The sequence below is a fragment of the Oncorhynchus keta genome, chromosome 25 (genome assembly GCF_023373465.1).
Source record: "Oncorhynchus keta strain PuntledgeMale-10-30-2019 chromosome 25, Oket_V2, whole genome shotgun sequence".
Classification (NCBI taxonomy): domain Eukaryota; kingdom Metazoa; phylum Chordata; class Actinopteri; order Salmoniformes; family Salmonidae; genus Oncorhynchus; species Oncorhynchus keta.
In genome coordinates, this window is record NC_068445.1 from 22,539,848 (window position 1) to 22,567,079 (window position 27,232).

The window sequence follows — 27,232 nt, forward strand, 5'->3', positions numbered from 1 at the left end:
AACAGACACCATTGTAAATACAACCCATATTTTTGTTTATTTAGTTTCCCTTTTGTACTTTAACTATTTGCACATCGTTACAACACTGTATATAGACTTAATATGACATTTGAAATGTCTTTATTTGTTTGGAACTTTTCTGAGTGTAATGTTTACTGTACATTTTTTTACATTTAGTTTTTACTTTTGTTTCACTTGCTTTGGCAATGTTAACATATGTTTCCCATGCCAATAAAGCCCCTTATATTGAAATTGAGAAAGATAGAGAGTATGGATAAACTGACAAGATACATGTCTCTCTGCCCAAACAACAGGAGTTGTCCACAAAGCAGCACATTATTGTAATATTTATTGAATATTCAATGAGGGTTGTTGACGTCAATCGCATGCTACTTTCCTCATGCCATGAATTATTATACATTTTTATTTAACTAGGCAAGTCAGTTAGGAAACAAATAATTATTTACAATGACGGCCTACCCCGGCCAAAACTGGGCCAATAATCCACCGCCCTATTGGACTCCCAATAACGGCCAGATATAATACAGCCTGAATTTTAACCAGGGACTGAAGTGACACCTCGTGCGCTGAGTGCAGTGCCTTCGACCACTGCACCGCACCGCTCAGGAGCCCTGACATATGCCTAGCCATCTCCAAACAACTCCGATATAGTGTTTTTGCTCAAAATTGTCAGTACACTCGTACGAATTTAAGCATTACGAAATTTATATTCGATCAACTAAACCTCACGTATGAAATAAACCACAATGTTTTGTTTTTGACCAAAGTCGACACTCTCATTGGTCTCCATACAAAAACTCCCTTGCTTGGTGGGCAAAACAACGCCACCTGCTGGAGGGAGACAGATTTTCCGCCAAGTTGGCCCTCTTCTCTACAGTCATTCCCGGGCGGAGACGAAGGAAGGAAGCAGTCATTTAAATGCATGGCGAATAGTTTGGTGACAGAATGTCGTTTGGATGGTTGATCATATTTAATTAATTTGATCGCACACGCTAATAACTTCACCAACCGTGTTTGTAGCAGCTAGCTAGTGTGTCATAAGTAGCTACCAGCCAAGTTAGCCCACAGACTGCAGCAACACAGTGGACTGATCGGGGCTGATAGCTCAGCCAGCCAGCCAGAAGTGAGGACAGCTCGGCTCTTTCAGATATCTTGTCATGGAGGACCCATTTGACAGTGGTAAGGAATAATGATGACGCTTCCTAGCTGCTCCCCATAATTTCCAGCCAGCCACAATTTCTGTAGTAACGTTAGTTAGTTAGCTAACTAGCATTTTAGCTTGCGGACGGTTACCCACATAACGTTCCAAGTCAACAAGTGTCAGGCTGTTGACAGCCAGGCAGCAGTTTTGGTACGAACTAATCAGCATTCATACACTTGTAATGATGGGTACGTTAGCTGATAGAAACATGACTAGCTACGCCTGGCCTTGGAGTACAGCTAAATTAAAATAGCCAGTGTATCTCTGACAGAGTTTGCCTGAGTAGACTGTGATCTGTAGCTTTAATTCTCAGTGTGACATTCACTTGGGGACACAGTCCCCAGTCAGGCTGAGCTCAGGGTTAACTTTTGACTCTTTTCAGCCGAGGGCCTATATATTTAACCCATTAAAGCAGTGTTACTCGCTATTTTTTTGTAAGGGGGCTACTTGGGGTTGAGACAATCATTCAGAGGGCTGCACACATCTTTCGTTTGTTGTACTTCTATTTCCAATATTAACAATGATCAATTCAGAGCAAATTCTGAGAAATTGAGCACATGTAAATATAAACATACACACACCAAATAGGCTACATCACATGTATAAGACCCATAAGTTGGATGAGTGAAAAGGTCCCTTCTGCTCCTTGACTGTTGTTGCTATCCTTGCGAGGCAAAACCAGGTATGCATTGGCCAGTCTGTTTTTGTTTTTATTTCACAATGTTCATTGTTGAAAATGTTGTTTCACATGAATAAGTGCTGACAAAAATTGTCACCCTTTGCACACACTGCTTCAGACGTGTATATACTATGTGTATACTATGAGTCTGACACAAGGCCCCAGAAACATCTGATCTTAGTTCACCTTGCAATGTGCCATTGCCTCCACTATCTCACTCTCTAGTCCAGCACGGTCAGGACAGAGGGCTGTGATGACTGGGGCTAGCGATGACACTGGCACATGAAAGGGGTTCTTAATGTCGTTATCTTTGGATCTAGACTCAAACTCCAACTCTTCCAACACATGCACAAAAGAAATAGTCTTGTCAGGTATGAACCGTGTGGTGATTTTATTTTGAAATGCTATGACCGCACGCAGCATTTTGCATAGAGTTTTAGCTTTCCCTTGGAGTTGGGGATTCATTGTTCAGGTGAAGTCAGTTCAAAAAGCCAGCTTTAATATCCACTGTGGATCATCCAGCTCAGGCAATTGCTTGCAACAATTGCTTGCAACAAATTCACGGATTTGAGGGAAAATCTTTCCAAAACTCTGCCACCAGACAGCCATATCACCGCATTATAAAATATCATGTTGCTGTATTCTGTCTGGGTTTCCTCCAGCAACTGGCAGAATTGCCGGTGATTCAGTGCCCTCGCAATAATAATGTTCACCACGCGAACAAATTTGCTGCATCAAATTCTGTTCGTCACACTTTGAGTTTCGCCACAAGTGCTTCCTGATGAATGATTCAATGAAATGGGAATATCCTCTCTCTTGCAGAGTTGCAGTCCCTTCATTTGCTTTAAAATAGCTTCCCTGTTTGTGAAATCAGCACACAATATTTAGGCTGAGGCCAAAAAACATTATTTTACATTGTCGTGTCTGTGAAGGCCGCCTTGTTTCTTGCGAGTATCCGGAGCAAGCTCATGTGTTGCCTCTGTCGTTTTCTCTGCAACAGCGTTAGATCTGTTTATTTGTTTTTGTCCTTTGAGTAGTGCTTGTTGTTTCGGAGGTTGCTTTGTGGCAGATATTTTTTGTCATGGTGTGACTGGAAATGTCGCTATAAATTTGCTTGTTTAAAACAATTGACTGCCTTCTGGCAAATAAGACAAAGTGAGCTAGTCCCACGATGCAGTACAACAAAGATCTTCTGTCCATTTCTCTTGGAACTTTCTGTGTTCTTGAATCGACCGTATCCTTCTTTTAGCCACCGGAGCCACATTAGCTAGCTGCATTTCCCCGCCGTTATCTTTCTGATTTTCTGGTGGTTGTTTTATCATAGCTGTCATGTTGTTTTCCAGCTCTTCCCCCTCATTTTCATTGTCAATAGATTTACGTTTATTTATTTTTACAATGATCCATGTCGACAAGACTGCAAAATGAGCTAGTAGCAAACTGATATGTGTCAGTCGCCGTAGCTGAGCAGTTGCGTTCCATTTCGGCCTTTCTGTTAAACAGCTGCGCTATAGGGCCATCTATTTGCTGTCCAGGGAACAATAGATATATTCAATGAAGTGATTCAGTCCTGCATTAAATAGTACCCGTCTCAACATCAACAGTGAAGAGGGTATACCAGAGTTCCTCTGTCCAGTGTCTGTGTTCTTTTGCCCATCTTAATCTTTTCTTTTTATTGGACAGTCTGACAATAGCCGTTTTCTTTGCAACTCTGCCTAGAAGGCCAGCATTCCGGAGTTGCCTCTTCACTGTTGAGACTGGTGTTTTGCGGGTACTATTTAATGAAGCTGCCAGTTGAGGACTTGTGAGGCGTCTGTTTCTCAAACTAGACAGTCTAATCTACTTGTCCTCTTGCTCTGTTGTGCACCAGGGCCTCCCACTCTGCTTTATATTCTGGTTAGAGCCAGTTTGCGCTGTTCTGTGAAGGGAGTAGTACACAACGTTGTACGAGATCTTCAGTTTCTTGGCAATTTCTCGCATGAAAAAGCTTTCATTTCTCAGAACAAAAATAGACTGTCGAGTTTCAGAAGAAAGCTCTTTGTTTCTGGCCATTTTGAGCCTGTAATCGATCCCACAAATGCTGATGCTCCAGATACTCAACTAGTCTAAAGAAGACTTTAATCAGCACGACAGTTTTCAGCTGTGCTAAGGTAATTGCAAAATGGTTTTCTAATGATCGATTAGCCTTTTAAAATGATAAACTTGGATTAGCTAACACAACGTGCCATTGGAACACAGGAGTGATGGTTTCTGATAATGGGCCTATATTCCATTTAAAAAATCTGCTGTTTCCAGCTACAATAGTCATTTACAACATTAACAATGTCTACATTGTATTTCTGATCAATTTGATGTTATTTTAATGGACAAAAAAATGAGCTTTTCTTTCAAAAACAAGGACATCTCTAAGTGACCCCAAACTTTTGAACGGTAGTGTACGTGTCAGCCTACTAATACTTAATTATTATAATTTTTTTAAATAGGCCCTATTATATTTCAAAATTCGAATTAAAATTCGCTAGCCTATAATGCTAACTTTGTAGGCTGCATATCCTGTGCCAGCATTGCATGTTCTCTCCCAGCTTCATGGTCTGAACGACGTACGTAATTCCAGTTTGTATAATACAATACAGTAACGTAATACAGTCCAGACCAAAAAAGATTAGCCTCCTGGAACTTGTTTAATTTATTTACCCAAGAGAGCATAGCTACATCTATGGGCTTATATGTTTTTCTGTTGTGCGTAATGTGTGGTATCCTATATATCATATCATAGGCGACGTATTGAATGATGGCACAATAATTTGGGCTTGGGCTCATAAAATGTATTTAATGTAGGGGTCATAAAATGTCTTTAATGAATGGCTCAGGTAGCATCAGACTTTAATTTTAATGCCGATTAAAGCTCTAATGAAATCAAGACATATTTAAATGCATTAGAATGACACTAACGATTTTGGCCGGAAATACCAGTTTATCCCGGGTGACAGGGGATTTATTCTCGGGATGGATGGAACATTTGTAAAATACCAGGAAAATATTAAACCCTACTACTCAGGAAAGTGATTAATTCAACATATGCGGTGGTACTTAATGAATATGATGTCAGTTCGGTTGTCATCTGAGACATTCTCATCAATGATAAGATTACATAAACTCTACAGTGGAAAGTCTACACATCAGAGTTATTTGATTCACATGGAATTGTTATTCAATTGAAATGTTTGAATATGAAATTATTCGTGATGGGATGAAATGTGATTTTAGCTTCTAAAATGTGAGATTTGGGTTTTCATAAGGGCTCTGCTCAACCCTGTGAAGGGACATGGTCTATACAAATTTCATACACGCCCTCCTCTCTCTTCCTATATAAAGCCTTGACGACAATATAACCTCCTGTTCCGAGGATGTGAGGACGACGGTCCGATGTCAGAATGGTTCAGATAATAACTACAGAACGAAGCCAACATCAGCGTGAGCTTTGGTTGTGAATGGTATGAACTTTGAACTCTTATTCACTACAGAAGTGATACCTCCTAGCCGTTGAGTTAGCAACAGCCGCTGCAAACGAGGGTTAGGAAGGAACAGACAGAGTATCCCGTCTATCACACAACAACGTTACTACAACATATTCAATTTACCAGCAGAGACATTCTTCAAAGGACTTGGTTGGGCAACACTGCCTTCCATCTACCACCAACCTACCGAAGAGCAGCTCAGTGTAAATATTTATTGCATTTTCCTTTTCCAAATGGGCGGTAATTTAAAATGCATAAGATACTGTATTTACGATAGCACAGCTTCGCCCTTTGTTCCTCAGTCTTCCCTCTCTTTCACTCAAACCCAGCCCTTTTCTTTTGTGTAACCAGCTGTCATATCTGTTCCGCCTGCTAGGGACGTTTTCCTTTATGATGTAATTTGTCATCAAGTTATGATTTAAATATGTGTATGTGTAATTCTGTGTGATTAGTTAGGTATTTAGTAAATAAATAATTAAACCCAATTTTGTATTGCTGATTCAACTTGTTTAGCCAGGGTTCGTGCAGATAACCAAGAATTTACAACTTTCAGATGAGACTGAATTAAGATGACGATTAATATTGACTGCTATTAATGTAAAATATTACTAGGTCTTTAAGAGTTTATTCGGAAGATAACAGCTCTATAAATATTATTTAGTGGTGCCCCGACTCTCTAGTTAATTACATTTACATGATTAGCTCAATCAGGTAATATTAATTACAGAGAAATTATTTTATAGAATAGCATGTCATATCACTTAATCCGACATAGCCAAAGACACGTCGTGTGTGTGTGTGTGTGTGTGTGTGTGTGTGTGTGTGTGTGTGTGCTTAACCTGATAAGGACCAGAAGGTTCTTTCTGTCGGCTCAGTAGCACTGACTGTACTCTCCTGCTCTAGCTCTGTGCTTGTCTGCTTTATGGCTCAACAGCTTTATTACAGCAAATAAAGGACTTCTGTCTTTTCGGATTAGAACACAGACACACACACTACTAGTCAATAGACACAGCTGTCTTTCTCTGTGGGAGCTTTTTCATTAAAGCTTAATTGACTATTTGAAAAATATTCCAAGTATGTTATTTCATTAGCCTAGCCTACCGCAATTCAGAATGCACAAGGCCTTTGTGAAAAGCCTAACTGATGGGGGGAATCCTGTCCTGGACATTGTGAGTGGGCTAGTAGGCCTATGTATGGAGCTGAAATGTCCAGAGGTTATGCCTTGTTCAGCTGACAGACACTCAAACACAGCTTCACCTACTTGGCCTTATATACCCTGCACTGGCCTCAAACTTCCGGTCTGCGTGGCTCTAGCTAAGTGGTGTAGGCTATAGGATATGTCTGTGTTTCTATGTATGTTTGGTGAAAACAGGAAAAGTGTGGTGAGCTGCTGCTGACGCTTTCCATTTCACTGCTGCTTCCGTTACAGCCCTTGCTGTTTCACTTTGAGGTGCTGTCATTTGGTCTGAATAACAGATACCACATTTATAGAACACCTCATTTGACACTATAATACTAGTTGTTCTAACATGACATTAGGTCTGTCGGGTTGGTGTGAGTCAGAAAAATCTAAGGTTGTTATGGTTCTTCTTTTGATCTGGGTATTATTTACATAGGAAAGATATTCAGCTCCATATTATTAGGAGCAAGACTGGCTGCAGACCAGATGACCTCTGAATCAGAACTATGTCTGCTGCAGGAAGGGATAGGGGAAACTGATGGCTTCATTCTCTTGTTAACTTAGTGTAGGCAACTCGGCCCTACCAACACGCACGCTTTCTCCCAATGGAAAACACACAATGGAACGAACGTACTAGGTGTATGAGATGGCTTTGTTCTTGCTCTTCACTTAGCCTACATGTTACACCAACTATTCACACACACGCTGGGACTTCAGAATACTTGCTCTTATTACAGGTGAGAATGGGACATTTTATACAGTTTGACAACTGTTGTTATTATTGAATTGGAGAGAGTTGAGCGTTTGTCTGTAGAGACACAGGGGATAATCAATAGAAATGGAGCGCCACACACATTTTATTGAACGTGTGTGTGTGTGTGTGTGTGTGTGTGTGTGTGTGTGTGTGTATTAACCTTTTTTGTTTGTTTGTGTAACCAGAGCGAGCATCCCTGCCCAGGAACATGATAGAGAACAGTATGTTTGAGGAGGAACCTGACGTGGTGGACCTGGCTAAAGACTCTACAGCCTTCCCGGTAATTACATACTATACAGCACTGACATTAACCCATCCACCCATCAGTTGTATCGTCTCTTCTAACTGTTTGACTTTTTCCAGATTTTCACATTGTCCCCTCCCTCCTCCACCTCCTTCCAGGCATTGGAACCAGATGAGGTGGTGTACGAGCCCCGTAGCTCCCGTCTGCTGGTGCGAGGTCTGGGAGAGAACGACCTGGACGATGAGGAGGAGGACTATGAGTCGTCAGCCCGCCTACTGGGCATGTCCTTCATGAACAGAAGCTCCACCCATAATCCTAGCCCCTCCCCTTACAACAGACAGGCTCCATCCAGGTCGTTTTTACTTTTCAAATCCAATCAAGCTTGATTTAAAGTGAATTTAAACATCCCAGTACACTTTACAGTAAATGAAAAACAGACATAAACAGTAATATTATATTTATAGATTTGTAAATACTGTATTTTGTTTTTTGGCCAGGTTATGTTCCTGCCCCTCGGCTCGTATGCTGGTGGTGGGCGTGTTCATCTTGGTACTGGTCGCATCCATGGCGATGGCTCTCTACTTCCTGCCTGGCTGTACCTTCACTAAGGTAGGTGTGTGTGTTGGAGTGTCGGGAGTTTGTGTATGTGAAAAGTGTGTGGCTCCTGCATTGGCCTCCACAGGTACGGGAAGTGGCACCAGTGCCAAAAGGGCAAGATAGTGTGTGTATACAGTTGAAGTCAGAAGTTTACATACACCTTAGCCAAATACATTTTCACAATTCCTGACATTTAATCCTAGTAAAAATACCCTGTCTTGGGTCAGTTAGTATCACCACTTTGTTTTAAGAATGTGACGTGTCAGAATAATAGTAAAGAATCATTTATTTCAGCTTTTATTTCTTTCATCACATTCCCAGTGGGTCAGAAGTTTACATACACTGAATTAGTATTTGGTAGCATTGCCTTTAAATGTTTTGGGTAGCCTTCCACAAGCTTCCCACAATAAGTTGGGTGAATTTTGGCCCATTCCACCTGACAGAGCTGGTGTTACTGAGTCAGGTTTGTAGGCCTCCTTTCTCGCTCACGCTTTTTCAGTTCTGCCCCCACATTTTCTATAGGATTGAGGTCAGGGCTTTGTGATGGCCACTCCAATACCTTTGTTGTCTTTAAGCCATTTTGTCACAACTTTGGAAGTATGTTTGTCCATTTGGAAGACCCATTTGCGACCAAGCTTTAACCTGTTGATCCTACCCCCTAGTTTTTCGAACATTCTGTTAAAAATCACGCAACATTTCAGCGCCCTGCTACTCATGCCAGGAATATAGTATATGCATATGATTAGTATGTGTGGATAGAAAACACTCAGACGTTTCTAAAACTGGTTAAATCACGGCTGTGACTACAACAGAACGTGTGTTTCATCGAAAAGCGCAGGAAAATCTGATCACTGGAAAATATATCAATGCGCCACTTGAACGTATTGTTGAATAGAAACCACAATACCTGGAGCCGAGGTTGCAATACCTACAGCTTCCACACGATGTCAACAGTCTTGTCATTTGCCTAGGATTTGTTTCTTGGTCAAACGGACAAGAGACAGCCCATTTCTTCCGGTCTCCGACCGGATATTTTGGTTGAGATTTACCCGGACATTATTTCAAGACGTACAGCTATAGAATATACATCGCCTCGTGATCAATTTGATCGATTATTAACGTTTACTAATACCTAAAGTTGCATTACAAAATTCGAAGTGTTTTGTGAAAGTTTGTCGTCGACTTTTTTAATTTAAAAAAATGACGTTGCGTTATAAAACGCTGTTTTTTTCCTTGATCACACAGTCTTCATAGATCGATATCTAGGCTATATATGGACCGATTTAATCGGAAAAAAAAGACCCAATAGTGATGTTTATGGGACATCTAGGAGTGCCAACAAAGAAGATGGTCAAAGGTAATGAATGTTTTATATTTTATTTCTGCATTTTGTGTAGCGCCGACTATGCTAATTATTTTGTTTACGTCCCCTGCGGGTCTTTAGGGGTGTTGCATGCTATCAGATAATAGCTTCTCATGCTTTCGCCGAAAAGCATTTTAAAAATCTGACTTGTTGGCTGGATTCACAACGAGTGTAGCTTTAATTCAGTACCCTGCATGTGTATTTTAATGAACGTTTGAGTTTTAACGAGTGCTATTAGCATTTAGCGTAGCGCATTTGCATTTCCAGATGTCTAGATGGGACGCCTGCGTGTCGAGTGGAGGTAAGAGGTTAACTGCCTGACTGATGTCTTGAGATGTTGTTTCAATATATCCACATACTTTTCCTGCCTCATGATGCCATCTATTTTGTGACGTGCACCAGTCCCTCCTGCAGCAAAGCACTCATGATGCTGCCACCCCTGTGCTTCACGGTTGGGATTGTGTTCTTCAGCTTGCAAGCCTCCCCCTTTTTCCTCCAAACATAACGATGGTCATTATGGCCAAACAGTTCTATTTTTGTTTCATCAGACCAGAGGACATTTCTCCAAAAAGAGTGATCTTTGTCCCCATGTGCAGTTGCAAACCGTCTGGCTTTTTATGGCGGTTTTGAAGCTGTGGCTTCTTCCTTGCTGAGCGGCCTTTCAGGTTATGTCGATATAGGACTCGTTTTACTGTGGATATAGATGCGTTTCCTCCAGCATCATCTGCTGTTCTGGGATTGATTTGCACTTTCCCACCAAAGTACGTTCATCTCTAGGAGACGGAACGCGTCCCATTCCTGAGCGGTATGATGGCTGGTGGTCCCATGGTGTTTATACTTGCGTACTATTGTTTGTACAGATGAACGTGGAACCTTCAGGCATTTGGAAATTTCTCCCAAGGATGAACCAGACTTGGGGAGGTCTTGGCTGATTTCTTTCGATTTTCCCATGATGTCAAGCAAAGAGGCACTGAGTTTGAAGGTAGGCCTTGAAATACATCCACAGGTACACACACCTCCAATTGACTCAAATTATGTCAATTAGCCTATCAGAAGCTTGAAGCCATGATGTTATTTTCTGGAATTTTCCAAGCTGTTTAAATGCACAGTGAATTTAGTGTATGTAAACCTCTGACCCACTGGAATTGTGATTAGGTTAAATAATCTGTCTGTTAACAATTGTTGGAAAAATTACTTGTGTCATGCACAAAGTAGATGTCCTAACCGAATTGCCCAAACTATAGTTTGTTAACAAGAAATGTTTGGAGTGGTTGAAAAACGAGTTTTAATGACTCCATCCTAAGTGTATGTAAACTTCAGACTTCAACTGTACACACGGTGCCTTCAGAAAGTATTCATACATCTGGACTTATTCCACATTTTGTTGTGTTACAGCCTGAATTTAAAATGCATTAAATTGCCTTGTAACTCTGCACATTGATCTGGTACTGGTACTCCCTGTATATAGCGCCATTCTTGTGTATTTTATTTTATTCCTCTCGTGTTAGTTACTATTTTATTTTGGATTATTTTTGCATTGTTGGGGAAGGTTCGTAAGCAAGCATTTCATTGTCAAGTCGATACCAGTTGTATTCGGCGCATGTGATAAATATAATTTGATTTCAAACATGTATTTTTTTTCCTCACGCATCTACACACAATATCCCAGAATGACAAGGGAAAACAAGTATTTAGACATTTTAGCAAATTTATCAAAAAATGAAATACAGACATCACATTTCCCTAAGTATTTACTCCACTGAATTAATACATGTTAGAATCACCTTTGGCAGTGATTACAGCTGTGAGTCTTTCTGGGTAAGTCTCTAAGAGCTTTGCACACCTGGATTGTACATTATTTGCAAAATATTTGCAAATGATTCAAACTCTGTTTTAGGTTATTGTCCTGCTGAAATAAGAATGTGTCTCCCAGTGTCTGTTGGAAAGCAGACTGAACCAAGTTTTTCTTTAAGATTGTGCCTGTGCTCTATTCCGTTTTATTTTTATCCCCAAAAAACTTCCTCGTACTTGCCGATGACAAGCATACCCATAACATGATGCAGCCACCAACATGCTTGCAAATATGAAGAGTGGTACTCAGTGATGTGTAGGATTTGCCCCAAACATAATGCTTTGTATTCTGGACATAAAGTTAATTTCTTTGCCAAGTTTTTGCACTTTTACTTTAGTGCCTTAGGATGCATGTTTTAGAATATTTGTATTCTGTTCAGGCTTCCTTCTTTTCACTCTGTAATTTAGGTTAGTATTTTAGAGTAACTACAATGTTAATGATCCATCCTAAGTTTTCACCTATCACAGCCATTAAACACTGTACCTGTTTATAAAGTCACCATTGGTCTCATGGTGAAATCCCTGAGCGGTTTCCTTCCTCTCTGGTAACTGAGTTAGGAAGGACACCTGTATCTGTATAGTGGCTGAGTGTAATTATTAACTTCACCATAATATATAATATATGCCATTTAACAGACGCTTTTATCCAAAGCGACTTACAGTCATGTGTGCACACATTCTACGTATGGGTGGTCCCGGGAAACGAACCCACTACCCTGGCGTTACAAGCGCCATGCTCTACCAACTGAGCTACAGAAGGACCGTGATCAAAGGAATAGGAATATTGATCAAAGGAATATTCAATGTCTGCTTCTTTTTATTTTACCCATCTAGAAGGTGCCCTTCTTTGCGAGGCATTGGAAATCCTCCCAGGTCTTTGTAGTGGAATCTGTTCTTGAAATTCACTGTTCAACTGAGGGACCTTACAATTATCTGTATGCGTGGGGTACAGAGTTGATGTAGTCATTCAAAAACCATGTTAACCACAATTATTTCACACAGAGTCCATGCATCTTAATACGGTATGTGACTTGTTAAGCACGTTTACTCCTGAACTTATTTAGACTTGCCATAACGAAGGGGCTGAATACTTACTGACTCAACATTGCAGCTTTAATTTTGAATTAATTTGTTTAAAAAATTCCACTTTGACATTCTGGGGTATTTTGTGTGTGTGTGTGTGTGTGTGTGTGTGTAGTGCAGTGACACACATTGCCAATTGAATCAATTTCAAATTCAGGCTGTAACACAACAAAATCAAGGTGTGTGAATACTTTCTGAAGTAACTGTGTATATTCACTGTGTTGATCCTCTTTCTCCCCAGGCTGGCTGTGGTAAGGATAACTCCTCCACTCCTATGGATCCATCCTATCCTAACAGCACCAATGGGGAGCTGTTTCCCTGGAATGAGCTCCGACTCCCAGCCAGTGTACGGCCTGTGAACTATGACCTCTCCTTGACCCCTAACCTGACTTCCATGACCTTCACTGGCCGCACTGTCATCAACATGACAATACTACACGACACCAAGTGCATAGTTCTGCACAGCTCTGAACTCATTATCACCAAGGCAACCTTCCAGGTAGTCTATGATCAGCTGTGCCATTGCTATTTACTAGAAAATAATATGAAGAGAAATACATCTTTATAGGTTTCGATTTTTAACTGTAATTAGTCTGATATTAATGTACAGTGTGTAACTGTCTCACTAGCAGTATAGAGATACATTGTTTTACCTCGATGGTGATGTTTTCCCTCGATGGTGATGTTTTCCCTCGATGGGGATGTTTTCCCTCGATGGTGATGTTTTCCCTCGATGGGGATGTTTTCCCTCGATGGGGATGTTTTCCCTCGATGGTGATGTTTTCCCTAGATGGTGATGTTTTCCCTCGATGGGGATGTTTTCCCTCGATGGTGATGTTTTCCCTCGATGGTGATGTTTTCCCTCGATGGGGATGTTTTCCCTAGATGGGGATGTTTTCCCTCGATGGGGATGTTTTCCCTCGATGGTGATGTTTTCCCTCGATGGTGATGTTTTCCCTAGATGGTGATGTTTTCCCTAGATGGGGATGTTTTCCCTCGATGGGGATGTTTTCCCTAGATGGTGATGTTTTCCCTAGATGGGGATGTTTTACCTTATTAAATGCTGTTTTTACTATAACCCTTCCAGGTTGGAGAGGATAAGAGTGTTGAGGTGAAGGTGTTGGAGTATAAACCATGGCAGCAGATAGCTGTCAGCTTCCTAGAGGATCTGAAGGTAGGCCAGGTGTGTGTGTTAACGTTGGACTACGCAGCCAACCTCTCACACACCTATGACGGCTTCTACAACAGCTCCTACAACGACAAGACTGGAGCCAAGAGGTAAGCAAAATTATTTTAAAAACTATGTACTAAAGTTTGCTCTAAAAATAACATAACTCCAGGTGAATGCAGTGAGATACATTCTGTGATAGTATGTAAACTTGACAATGTTTGTTGATGTAGTAAACTACAACTCCAGGTTGAGCCTCGTCCTTGCTCCCTGTGTGTGACTCTGGCCACCCTCTCCTCAGGGTCCTAGCTGCCACCCAGTTTGAGCCCCAGGCAGCCAGGAAGGCCTTCCCCTGTTTTGATGAGCCGGCTTTCAAAGCCACTTTCCTGGTCAGGATCACAAGGGAGCCTGGATACATCACTCTGTCCAACATGCCCCAGGTACTGTGTGTGTGTGTGTGTGCGCTTGAGAGTTTGCCTACCCCAGTGTATGTTTAAGTGGTAAACCTGCATCAATACATTACAAAATCAAATACGTGATATCAAGTGATTACTGGAGACACTTGACATGAAGAATGCCAGTGATTAAATCATCTGTTAATATAACTGTTGTTGTGTTCCCCAGGCTAAGACGACTACATTACCCAGCGGCCTATTGGAGGATGAGTTTGAGCAGACTGGCGTTAATATGAGCACCTACCTGGTGGCCTTCATCGTAGCCAACTTCACCAGCATTACTAGAAATGTCTCCAATACACTGGTACGTACAGAATCCCTGCCTCACAATCTATTCACACTATTTATATGACCTGCAAAACACTGGAATGCAACTGTCTACTCTGTGCCTATCCCCCTATTTTGGGATCTATTGTATTTATTCAATTTCTATGGTGTGTGTGTGTTCTAGGTGTCAGTGTACTCTGTGCCAGAGAAGAAGGAACACACACACTATGCTCTGGACACAGCCTCCACGCTGCTGCAGTTCTACAACACCTTCTTTCACATCGACTACCCTCTGAGGAAACTAGGTGAGAGGTGACACAAAGACACAACACACAGACACTCAGCCTTCACACAAACTCATCGATTAGGGTTTTTTTTTTTTTTTTTTAACATTTTTTTTAAAATGTTGGATTAAGGCTGTAATGTAAAATTTTGGGGAAAAAGTCAAGGGTTCTGAATACTTTCTGAATGTATTCAGAACCCTTGACTTGTATTGTAGATTCATTTGAAAATGTGTGAGAAAAGTGTAATATTTTCCCCTCCACCTTTCCGTCCCTCTCTTTCAACTCTTCCTTCCTTCTCTCCACCTCCTCCAGACCTGGTTGCTATCCCAGACTTTCTGGCGGGGGCGATGGAGAACTGGGGTCTGATCACCTTTAGAGAGACCAGCCTGCTGGTGGGAAACCAGTCCTCTCCTCTCGACAAACAACTAATCGCTAACGTCGTAGCCCACGAGCTCGCTCACCAGGTGTGTGTTTGTCTGACGTGTTTGTCTGATGTGTTTGTCTGATGTGTGTGTGTGTGTGTGTGTGTGTGTGTGTGTGTGTGTGTGTGTGTGTGTGTGTGTGTGTGTGTGTGTGTGTGTGTGTGTGACTACTACAAGGTGATGGAACATATGTGTGTGTATCTCCGCAGTCTTAATGCTGTTTTGATGTTTGGTCATAAAACTGTTCTAATTCCGTTGTAATGTTGTGTGTCAGTGGTTTGGGAACCTGGTGACGATGCTTTGGTGGAATGACCTGTGGCTGAACGAAGGCTTCGCCACCTACTGGCAGTACACGTCCCTAATGACAGAGTTCCCACAGCTGGACCTAGTAAGCAGCACCACGTCACACATGCAGGTGCTGTGTCAGTGTCGGTTTAGATAACTGTGGATTGATGATCCTTCTTCTCTGTCTCCAGGGCAATGTGTTCCTGGGGGTGCGCTTTAAGGCCATGGCCAAAGATTCTTTAAACTCCTCCCACCCAGTGTCAGTGTCATCCCAGGTGACCACACCTGAGCAGGTGTCTGAGATGTTTGACTCTGTCACCTATGAGAAGGTATAGTCTTGAGCTTTACTCACAAATGTGCTTAACATTTTATTGATTAGTAGAGCGAAGGATATTGGTGCTGTAGTCACATCAGTAATGTGTCTGTCTGTCCATGTGTGTCTGTCTCTAGGGTGCTTCCCTCCTGCTGATGCTGAAAACCACTCTGCCAGACGGTCAGTTCAGGAAAGGACTCATAAAATACCTGGATAACTACAGAGGATCTAACACTGTTACTGCAGATCTCTGGAACAGTCTCACCCAGGTAGGTGTGGTTTGTCTGAGACACTCTGTCTCCGTTTCCTGATTAGTTATTTTCACAGGTTCCTTATTTTGCGGCTGTAAAATCTGGCGCCATATCCTTCCTCTTTTCACAATGGTCACCCTGTCTGTGTATTAAGTGTGTGTGTGTGTCTTGTGTTGTATTAAGTGGGTGTGTCTTGTCTGTTGTATTAATTGGGGGGGTCTGTTGTATTAGTACTACTGATGCTGATACCTCATATGATGCTGATACCTCCCATGGTGATGAGTAGTCAAATTAGTAGATTCTTTATATTTATTATTGCTGATTGTTGGTTCTGGATGCTGCAGGCCCAGGTGCTTCCCCAGCAGGAGAATGTGTCAGACATGATGAGAACATGGACGCTGCAAAACGGCTTCCCATTAGTCACCGTCAGCCGCAAGGGTGGTCACGTGACGCTCACGCAGGAACACTTCCTGCTCTCCGCAGACAACGCCACACACACCTCTAAGTGAGACATGCACGCACACACACATTCACGCACACACTCGCTCTCTCACACACTCGCTCTCTCTCACACACTCGCTCTCTCTCACACACTCGCTCTCTCTCACACACTCGCTCTCTCTCACACACTCGCTCTCTCTCACACACTCGCTCTCTCTCACACACTCGCTCTCTCTCACACACTCGCTCTCTCTCTCACACACTCGCTCTCTCTCTCACACACTCGCTCTCTCTCACACACACTCGCTCTCTCTCTCACACACTCGCTCTCTCTCTCACACACTCGCTCTCTCTCACACACACTCGCTCTCTCTCACACACACTCGCTCTCTCTCACACACACTCGCTCTCTCTCACACACACTCGCTCTCTCTCACACACACTCGCTCTCTCTCACACACACTCGCTCTCTCTCACACACACTCACTCACTCTCTCACACATACACTCTCTCACACATACACACACACACACATTCAGACCAACCTTTCTTTGTGTTCTCCTCAGCCTGTGGCATATCCCCGTGACATATGTGAATGACAGCTGTAGCTCTGCCCCTTCCTGCAGACAGATCTTCACGCTGAGAAATAAGACAGGTAAATAATAAGACAGGAAAATAATAAGACCGGTAAAACTCTGTACATTCAGCTCTGTAGTTGTCAGTGAGCTTGACTAACTTCATGAATTGTCTAATTCAAGCAAGCCTTTGATGTTAATTGCTTGTGATACATATTTATACAGTGCATTCAGAAAGTATTCAGACCCCTTGTCTTTTTCCACATTTTGTTACGTTTCAGCCTCATTCTAAAATGGAATTAATTGTTTTTGTCCCCTCGTCAATCTACACACAATACACCATAATGACAAAGCAAAAACAAAATTGTTTCCAATTTATTAACCCCCCTTTACTCAGTACTTTGTTGAAGCACCTTTGGCAGCGATCACAGCATTGAATCTTATAATATAATAATAATAATCTTGTTCCTCATCGTCTGAGAGTCTTTAGGTGCCTCATGGCAAACTCCAAGTGGGCTGTCATGTGCCTTTTACTGAGGAGTGGCTTCCATCTGGCCATTCTACCATAAAGGCCTGATTTTAAAAAAAATTAAAAAATGTAACCTTTATTTAACCAGGTAGGCAAGTTGAGAACAAGTTCTCATTTACAATTGCGACCTGGCCAAGATAAAGCAAAGCAGTTCGACACATACAACGACACAGTTACACATGGAGTAAAACAAACATACAGTCAATAATACAGTAGAAACAAGTCAATATACGATGTGAGCAAATGAGGTGAGATAAGGGAGGTAAAGGCAAAAAAGGCCATGGTGGCAAAGTAAATACAATATAGCAAGTAAAACACTGGAATGTTAGATTTGCAATGGAAGAATGTGCAAAGTAGAAATAAAAATAATGGGGTGCAAAGGAGCTAAATAAATTAATTAATTAAATAAATACAGTAGGGAAAGAGGTAGTTGTTTGGGCTAAATTATAGGTGGGCTATGTACAGGTGCAGTAATCTGTGAGCTGCTCTGAGAGCTGGTGCTTAAAGCTAGTGAGGGAGATAAGTGTTTCCAGTTTCTGAGATTTTTGTAGTTTGTTCCAGTCATTGGCAGCAAAGAACTGGAAGGAGAGGCGGCCAAAGAAAGAATTGGTTTTGGGGGTGACCAGAGAGCTATACCTGCTGGAGCGCATGCTACAGGTGGGTGATGCTATGGTGACCAGCGAGCTGAGATAAGGGGGGACTTTACCTAGCAGGGTCTTGTAGATGACATGGAGCCAGTGGGTTTGGAAACGAGTATGAAGCGAGGGCCAACCAACGAGAGCGTACAGGTTGCAATGGTGGGTAGTATATGGGGCTTTGGTGACAAAACGGATGGCACTGTGATAGACTGCATCCAAAATTGTTGGAGTGCTGCAGAGATGGTTGTCCTTCTGGAAGGTTCTCCCATCTCCACAGAGAAACCCTGGAGCTCTATCAGGTTCTTGGTCACCTCCTTGACCAAGGCCCTTCTCCCCCAATTGCTCAGTTTGGCCTAGCGGCTAACTCTAGGAAGATTCTTGGTGGTTCCAAACATCTTCAATTTAAGAATGATGGAGGCCACTGTGTTCTTCGGAATCTTCAATGCTGCAGACATTTTTCGGTAAACTTTCCCAGATCTGTGCCTTGACACAATCCTGTCTCAGATCTGTATGGACAATTCCTTCGACCTCATGGCTTGGTTTTTGTTCTGACATGCACTGTCAACTGTGGGACCTTATATAGACAGGTGTGTGCCTTTCCAAATCATGTCCAATCAATTGGATTTACCACAGGTGGACTCCAAGTTGTAGAAACATCTCAAGGATGATCAATGGAAACAGGATGCACCTGAGCTCAATTTCAAGTCTCATAGCAAATGGTCTGAATACTTATGTAAATAAGGTATTTCTGTTTTTTTATTTTTAATACATTTGCTAAAATGTCTTGATCCTGTTTTCACTTTCTCATTATGGGGCATTGTGTGTAGATTGCTGAGGATTTAATAAAATATGTAATAATCCATTTTAGAATAAGGCTGTAACGTAAGAAAATGTGTAAAAAGTCAAGGGGTCTGAATACTTTCCGCTGGTTGTATGCGCTGAGGTTCTAGGTAAAAGCATGACCATGTGTCTAAGTGCATTATTATGTGTTTCCAATTAGCGACTCTGAATGTGTCGGACAGTGTGAAGTGGCTGAAGTTGAACTACATGAACACGGGCTTCTATATAGTTCACTATGGAGACGAGGGCTGGGCCACTCTCATAGATGCTCTTAAGACTGATATCAACACACTCACACCCCACGACCGCGCTTCACTCATACACAACATCTTTGCCCTGTCCAGGTCAGTGTGTGTGTTTGTACTGTGGCATGGTACGCTCAATGATCATAGTAGCTGGGAGATGGATGTCTGTCTCTCAGAAAGACTCGATTCATTTTTCTTTATGTGGTCGATGCTGTAAAAAAATAATATTCTCAGTCAACCTACCTGGTAAAATAAGGTCATAAATAGATTATACATAGATTCATCTATTTGTAACCTCATTTTACCAGGTAGGATGACTGAAATCACATTATTTTAACAGCAATGACCACTTTAAAAAAAAAAGTCATAATTGGAGGCCTGTCTTAATACTCTGCCTGGACTTGTACGATTGCGTGAATGTCTGCATTTTAGTTCCACAGACAACAGACACAATAGACAGAATTCATTCAGATCTATTGTCTATTTTTCTCTTCCCCTCATAAGACTGGGTCGTGTGTCCTTCCGTCAAGTTTTAAATCTGTTGGACTATGCCACCAATGAGACTGAGACTGCTCCTCTGACAGAGGCCCTATCACAGCTCAGCTCTGTCTACAGACTACTGGACAAGAGACAGGAGCAAAGACTGGTGGCCCGCATGAAGGTAAATAAAAACACACACACACACTAGATTGTCAGGTACCTTGTTTTTTAGCCTCACCATTTGGGACACACTGACTGTGCTTTCACTTTGTAATGTGTGTTTCAGGTGTACATTTGGGGTCATTTTGGCCAGCTGATGGACAGTCAGGACTGGGGAGAGGAGGAGAGTGTGTCCAGACAGGAGCTGAGGTCAGTCCTGCTAGAGATGGCCTGTAGTCTGGGACGGCAGAACTGTACTGACCAGGCCACGGCCCTCTACGACCAGTGGACCAACTCCAACCAAACCAAACAGTAGGTACACACACCAATTGACTTTAGAGTTTATATATAAGAATATATACTTTTGCTGGTTTAAAAAATATATATACTTTTAGATTTTTTGGCCGCCATGGTCTTCATCCATAGTAAAGCTAGATATCTATTCTATAGTGATCTTGTGGTGCTCTGTTGTCTCCTCCAGGATCCCAGGTGATTTGCAGCGAGTGGTGTTCTCTACAGCGGCCCAGTCTGACCTCAGATGGCTTTCTCTCATGGAGGCATACAGTTCCACCACATATGACTCTGAGAAACGCAAGATACTGCAAGCCCTGGCCTCCACACAGGACCCACAAAGCATTGTATGGTAAGGTGGAGAGTGAGTGTGGGTCCACGGTACTTAATGAATCAATTTACAGACATTAACTGGCCAACTTAACCTCTACCCAGAGTTTGTGCAGAGACATACAGAGACATACAGCTGTACTCAAGACATACAGCTGTACTCAAGACATACAGCTGTACTCAAGCTGATCTTCCCCCTGAAGCTAGGACAGAAGAGTCCCTTCCCATCTTCCTGAAAACATCTGAAACCCTACCTCTTCAAGTAGTATTTTAAATACCCTCTCCCATCTTCTCACACCCCCTCCTCATGCCCGAGGCTTTCGTGAACTAACATTCGCACTTTTTGCTCCCTTACTAGATCTGACTTTATTGATAGCTACTTTATTGGGGAAAAAGCACTTACTATGACTGAGATAGGTAGGTGGGACAACCACATATCTTAGGATGAATGGACTAACTATGTCGCTCTGGATAAGAGTGTCTGCTAAATGACTAAAATGTAAAATGTGCCTAAACTGTGCCCAGATATGTTTGTAGCAGCCTATGGTGTGTGTCTCTGCATCACTCTAAACACCTCCTCCTTCAGGATTCTGAGAACGGGGCTTGAGGGAGGGATTATCCAGACCCAGGAGCTGCCATTGGTCATCAGCACCATGAGTGACGGCTTCGCTGGCCACTTGCTCGTCTGGGACTTTGTCAAAGAGAACTGGGACAGGATCATAGAGAAGTGAGTGCCACCTTATTCATAAGATCAATTATACACTGAGTGTACAAAACATTAAGAACACCTGCTCGTTCCATGACAGACTGACCAGGTGAAAGCTATGATCCCTTTTTAATGTCACTTGTTAAATCCACTTCAATACGTGTTGATTCCTCAAGCATACAAGTATTTTACACCATTTTAAAGATAGAATTCTCATTAATCCAGCCACAGTGTCTGATTTCAAAAAGGATTTACAGCGAAAGCACCACAAACGATTGTTAGGTCACCACCAAGCCACAGAAACACAGCCATTTTTCCAGCCAAAGAAAGTCACAAAAAGCAGAAAGAAATCAAATTCATCACTAACCTTTGATCTTCATCAGATGACACTCATAGGATTTCATGTTACACAATACATGTATGTTTTGTTTGATAAAGTTCATATTTATATAAAAAAATCTGAGTTTACATTGGCGCGTTACGTTCAGTAGTTCTAAAACACACGGTGATATTGCAGAGAACCACATCAATTTACAGAAATACTCATAATAAACGTTGGACGAAAAGTTCAAAAAGTTCCGTTACCGTAGAAACATGCCAACCTAAGTATGGAATCAATCTTTAGGATGTTTTTAACATAAAACTTCATTAATGTTTGTACAAATTAAGTGGAACGTAGCTACCTTTCACGTGAGCGCGCCAGACCGAGGCTGTGGCACTCTGACAGACCACTCACTCAAAGAGCTCTTATGAGCCCCTCCTTTAGAGTAGAATCCTCAAAACAGTTTGTAAATACTGTTGACATCTAGTGGAACCCTTGGGAAGTGAAACATAACTAATATCACCCTGTATCTTCAATGGGGAATGAGTTGAAAAACTACAAACCTTAGCTTTCCCACTTCCTGGTTGGATTTTTCTCAGGTTTTCGCCTGCCATATGTGTTCTGTTATACTCACAGACATCATTCAAACAGTTTTAGAAACGTCAGGGTGTTTTCTATCCCATACTAATAATAATATGCATCTGGGACAGAGTATGCTCAACAGCTTCCTGTGTGTATCAAGAATGGTCCCCCACCCAAAGGACATCCAGCCAAGTTGACACAACTATGGGAAGCATTGGAGTCAACATTGGCCAGCATCCCTGTGGAACGCTTTCACCACCTTGTAGAGTCCATGCCCTGATGAATGGAGGCTGTTCTGGGGGCAAAAGGGGGGGCAACTCAATATTAGGAAGGTGTTCCTAATGTTTGGTATAGTCAGTTCACATTTACATACTTACAGCATCAACCGACAGAACAATGGGCCCAAAAACAATAGTTTCCCAATCGATATCAGTGGGCCTGTTTCAATTGGCTCTTGTGGATAAGTGGCTAGTTTCTATTGGCTGTTGTGAAGTAATGGCCTGTTTTTGATTGGCTGTTTGTGTAGGTTCCCAGTGGGGTCCTATCCCATCCAAAGCATAATCAAGTCCACCACCTCCCAGTTCTCCACTCAGACACACCTGGAGGAGGTGAGCTTACACCTCAGAACCATGCCGACTCTATATCATGTGTCTGTGTATCAGATGCCTAGTGCATGTTGGTCTTCTCTCATGTCGTGTGTGTGTGTGTGTGTGTGTGTGTGTGTGTGTGTGTGTGTGTGTGTGTGTGTGTGTGTGTGTGTGTGTGTGTGTGTGTGTGTGTGTGTGTGTGTGTGTGTGTGTGTGTGTGTGTGTGTGTGTGTGTGTGTGTGTGTGTAGGTCCAGGGTTTCTTCTCCAGTCTGAAGGAGCGGGGGTCTCAGATGCGTAGCGTCCAGGAGGCTTTAGAGACCATCAGACTGAACCAGCTCTGGATGGACAGGAACCTCCCAACACTCAGAATATGGCTCTAACATGGCTGCTTGGCAACTGTCGCTCCCGGCAACCTGCTCCGAGGGCCATGTTGCCATGGCAACAGCAGTGTTTGCACTATAGTAGGGCTTGTCTCAAATGACATCATATTCCCCATATAGTGGCTACTTTATTTTTTCACTATGATCAAGAGTAGTTCACTATATAGGGAACAGGGTGTCCTATGAGTTGTAGTAGCCAGCTCAGGGTTGCTCTAGAGATTGTGTATCTGACCCCGTATCAATCAGACTCTAACTCCTTTCTCTCTATGCTGTCGACCAAACCTTCACACCGCTTTCATCACTACAGCATGCCTGGACACACAACAGAGTGTCTATCTTTCAAACTCAACGTGCTTCACATTGTATGGAGGCAACTCACCCCTTCCATCACCCCCTAGTGCTGTAGCATCCACCTGAGAAAGGACAAGGAATACAGGAAGAGAACATGCTGTGTAATCAGCGCTGGCAACATGTCATCAGTATGTGTCACCTGTGAAACTCATGGCTCAGTGACTAATTGTGCTCTCTCAGGCCCTGGCTCCGACTCCAGCCTCCACATGACTGTCTTACTGTTTGGGGGAGGAGGGGGAGAATGTCTGTTGAAGGCCAGAGTAAGGCTACAGAGCTGACACAATACAAAGGGGTTAGGTGACCGTGTACAGTAGACACGCTCAGCAGGCTACAGCCAGAACGTGTATATGTTGAAGGAAAATACCTTACTGTTTAGATCAGTAGTGTCCCCCCAAAAATGTGGGACTAAAAATGACAAACCAAATTGAAACTGTAAAAATGCTAATGGCGCTATATTTATAGCGTTTGACTGTCCAGCTCACTAATAATAACTAAAATTAAAACTAGACAGTCGGGGAGCATCGAAAATTCTCAAAATGATGGATAGAGGACATTTTTTTTGCAGATTTTGGCACTTTTTAAATATTTATTTTTAAAGAGCGAATGTGGCCCTCAGGGTAAAATGAGTTTGAGACACCTGGTTTAAATGCTCCCAAAGTGAAACTCTACCACATTTCTACCACTGTCGGTCTGTTAGTTAGACCTCAAGAAGTGTGGGTTCACAACTTACTGTTACGAGATACCATGGTAGAATACATAACGTGTCATTTCAAAATTTGGTAGTGCCTCAGCAGTTTTCCTCTTGTTATGTCAGTCACTGACAGTCAATCAACTAGCCCATGTCAGCTAACATCGATTGCTAGGTAAGTTAGTCTAGCCAGCTATCTAAACCTTGTAGTAATCATAGCCAAATTACTGACTGGGCATCCAAGGCACATGCCCAGGGGCCCTGACCTCCAGGGGGCCCCTCGTTTCATTTTGTTATTCACTCTCACGGATATCATAGGAAATGGCATAAGCCATAGCAAACTGTGTAGAACTGCAGGGAATTAGCATTAAATGTGGCAAAATGTCTCACCATCCCATGGAAAAATGTGTACAATCACATGAAATTAGTCATGTTGAATTGCTGAAAATCTGCTTTAAAATATTGGCAATCAGAATGTGTTGTTAGGTGTCAAGTTATACGGCTACGATTTGATTCATGTTTCAAGAACCTAAAAAGCTCATGTTGACCTTTTTTTTTTTTTATATTTCAAAATACATTATTTATTTTTTTGGGCTGCAGCTCATCACTCAGAATATATTTTGGTACACCAAGCCCAAGAGTTTGAGCCCCCCTGGTGTAAACGTTGGGTGAATTAAACACCCCGGCACTTCTGTTGACGTAACTTTCATTGTTATATTTTGACAGTTAATGTCATACATTCATGTTTATCTAACAATGGTTTCAGTAACTGGCCTGTTATGTCTCAACAGATTGAAGGAGTATAGTCAAGACCGCTTTCCGCTTTTCCTTTGCGTACGAGGCAATCTGTGTCCAGAATATTTAATTCTCACAATGCTTGTGAAGATGTAATGCTACTACTATCCTTACGTTGCTTTTTGATCATGTTTTCTGTGCGTGCAGATTTTTTCTTTCGTTTTTGATGTTTGGTTTTGGTTGTATATATGGTGTAGTGTGATGCCTCAGATGTATGAGTCCTGGTCAAATGCTTTTAATGGTTTTGTTTTTACTAAAGAACAAAGTGTACTGATGAATGTGAGGTCACTTCAAGGGCTTAGGATCTTGTATGAAACACAGCTAACTGTAGATCCATATTAGGGTTGGGTGGCTGCACCATGGTTCTTCTCAATTTAAGTGGTGGTAATAATGAAATCAACAACTTCTTTAAATAATAATGTAAGTTTTTAAAGTACAGGGTTGCCTGATTGTTTCTGTCTTTTCCATTTAAGGAGTTTAGTGAGTGACCTAACAGTGTTGCGTCTGTAGACCTGGGTAGTGCAGTTTTAGCTGTGTCTGTAGTCCAACAGTCTTCTGTCGTTGGTTAGCCTGGCTTAATGGGCTAGGTTACGTTGTCTCACTATGTGCGAGCTCTATGGTACTCTGTTGTCTATTGTAGCCCTGTTGTTTTCGACTCTGTGTGGAAGATGATTGTATCAGCCTCCCGTCTGACTCTGGGTAGAAGTTCCCTGTAGCAACAGATCTATGATCAGTTACACAATTCAGACCTTAATCAAATATAAAACTGACCTTGGGTCAGTGTCTAGGGCACAGTTAAATGAGGAGGACGGGCTTCTGGTAATGGCTGGACCAGAATAATGGTATCAAATGTATCGAACACAGCTTCCATGTGTTTTGATGCCATTCCAATTCCTCCGTACCAACCATTATTTTGAGCCGTCCTCTCCTCAGCAGCCTCCACTGGTCTAGAGGTAACTACCTCCTCTCTGCTGCAGCAGCATTGGCTCAGATGTTGGCAACCACTGAATGTCCTCAAGGAGCTCTTCTATTACATAACAACATGACAAATGAATATCTGAGCTTCTAATGTAGCTTCTCTTCTAATCTGAAGCCTCAGAGGTCTGTAGCTATGTCTCCTGTTTGGTACTGTCTCAATCTGAAGGAGGGTTTACTTCTCACTCTGAATGTTGTGATGTAATGTTGAAAACATTGGAACAGCTAGGTCGTATTGGCCGTTATGATATGTCTATTATGAAATCTTGGGTGCAGAATTGTCAGTGTATTCCTATGCCAAGTCCACCTCGATTGTTGCTCATCATTTTAAACTGTTTTGCACTGGGGTTGACGATGCTGAATATTGTCAGGCTCTTCATGTCATGAAAAAAATACGAATAAAATGTTTTCTGGACTTTCGCTGTTCTGTATTTGTGTGCTAAGCGTGGTCTGTGTTCAGCAGTTAGTGTTCGCTTGAGGCTTACCTAAATGTACGGCCTTTTTAGGGAGTTTTTCCTAGCCACCGTGCTTCTACACCTGCATTGCTTGCTGTTTGGGGTTTTAGGCTGGGTTTCTGTACAGCACTTTGACATCAGCTGATGTAAGAAGGGCTTTATAAATACATTTGATTGATATAAAGGTAATGTAGAATATACAGAGCTAGCACAGATATAACAATGAGACAGATATTTCACTGGACGTATAACAGAAGCGTCCGTGTGGGGTTTCCCACTCACTACCAAATTTTGTCATCAATGAAACATTTGATCTCAATATGGTTTTCTGCTCCCAAAACTAAAATCTGTGCAGAACAGAGTGGATAAAGATTTGTAGACTTTACCCTTTGCCAAAGTTGATTAAAAAATGTGTTGTTTAGGAGTGCAAATACGAATTTAGTTATTGCACACTCGCACATCAGAGTAGGCGTTCCCTAACGGAAATATGCAAATATATGCTAGAATGCGCCAAAATGATCTCGCTAGCTCATGCTTGGCTATAACCATCTTGCTTGTTCTGCCCACTGACTCATTTGTCCCATTGGTAATGACAGGCTGTGGTCTATCTTAGTTATTTTAAAAAATTGGGAGCTGGTGTTCTGTTATTGGATTGTGTATGGTTAATTGCACAACTAGACCACCAGAGGATGCTCTTTCCCTCTCCCAGTGAGGCCTTGCTGTCCTCAGCCTTTTTCCTCATATCTATGGATGAGGGCACATTTGAATACAACATACATATATTGTATGAAAACACAACCTTAAACTATTTCTTTCATGTTTGTGCACCAATCAACTCCTGTCGTACACTGGCTATGGGACTGTATACACCGATCAAAAATATAAACGCAACATGCCAAGTGTTGGTCCCGTGTTTCATGAGCTGAAAT

At 42.1% G+C, this 27,232-nt stretch overlaps 1 protein-coding gene across 4 annotated transcripts; it reads left to right on the top strand.

Moving 5' to 3' along the window:
• The first annotated feature begins 844 nt into the window (after positions 1-844).
• LOC118374175 (leucyl-cystinyl aminopeptidase-like) lies at positions 845-26,263 on the top strand. 4 transcript variants are annotated; one of them, XM_052478934.1, is made up of 23 exons: positions 848-1,200; positions 5,274-5,392; positions 7,536-7,630; positions 7,753-7,946; positions 8,092-8,203; positions 12,730-12,987; positions 13,576-13,766; positions 13,958-14,096; positions 14,281-14,415; positions 14,563-14,683; positions 14,975-15,126; positions 15,359-15,472; positions 15,561-15,698; positions 15,820-15,951; positions 16,278-16,438; positions 16,941-17,029; positions 19,117-19,300; positions 19,706-19,862; positions 19,968-20,152; positions 20,322-20,483; positions 21,048-21,188; positions 22,598-22,679; positions 22,908-26,263. In XM_052478934.1, exons 3-23 carry the CDS (start codon positions 7,559-7,561, stop codon positions 23,037-23,039), a joined length of 3,051 nt encoding a protein of 1,016 aa, XP_052334894.1. In that variant the 5' UTR covers positions 848-1,200; positions 5,274-5,392; positions 7,536-7,558; the 3' UTR covers positions 23,040-26,263. The 4 variants fall into 4 exon arrangements, with proteins under 4 accessions (XP_052334893.1, XP_052334894.1, XP_052334892.1 ...); XM_052478932.1 differs by lacking the exon at positions 5,274-5,392; XM_052478933.1 differs by lacking the exons at positions 5,274-5,392; positions 22,598-22,679; positions 22,908-26,263 and adding an exon at positions 22,200-22,591 and having other exon boundaries at positions 845-1,200.
• The last annotated feature ends 969 nt before the right edge of the window (positions 26,264-27,232 follow it).

Bases quoted from the DNA above. Each gene is read 5' to 3' on its own strand.
- LOC118374175 (XM_052478933.1), top strand. From the start codon at position 1,179: ATGGAGGACCCATTTGACAGTG. The intron at 13,767-13,957 runs GTAAGCAAAATT...CCCTCTCCTCAG, and splicing joins GACAAGACTGGAGCCAAGAG to GGTCCTAGCTGCCACCCAGT. The intron at 20,153-20,321 runs GTAGGTACACAC...TGTCTCCTCCAG, and splicing joins AACTCCAACCAAACCAAACA to GATCCCAGGTGATTTGCAGC.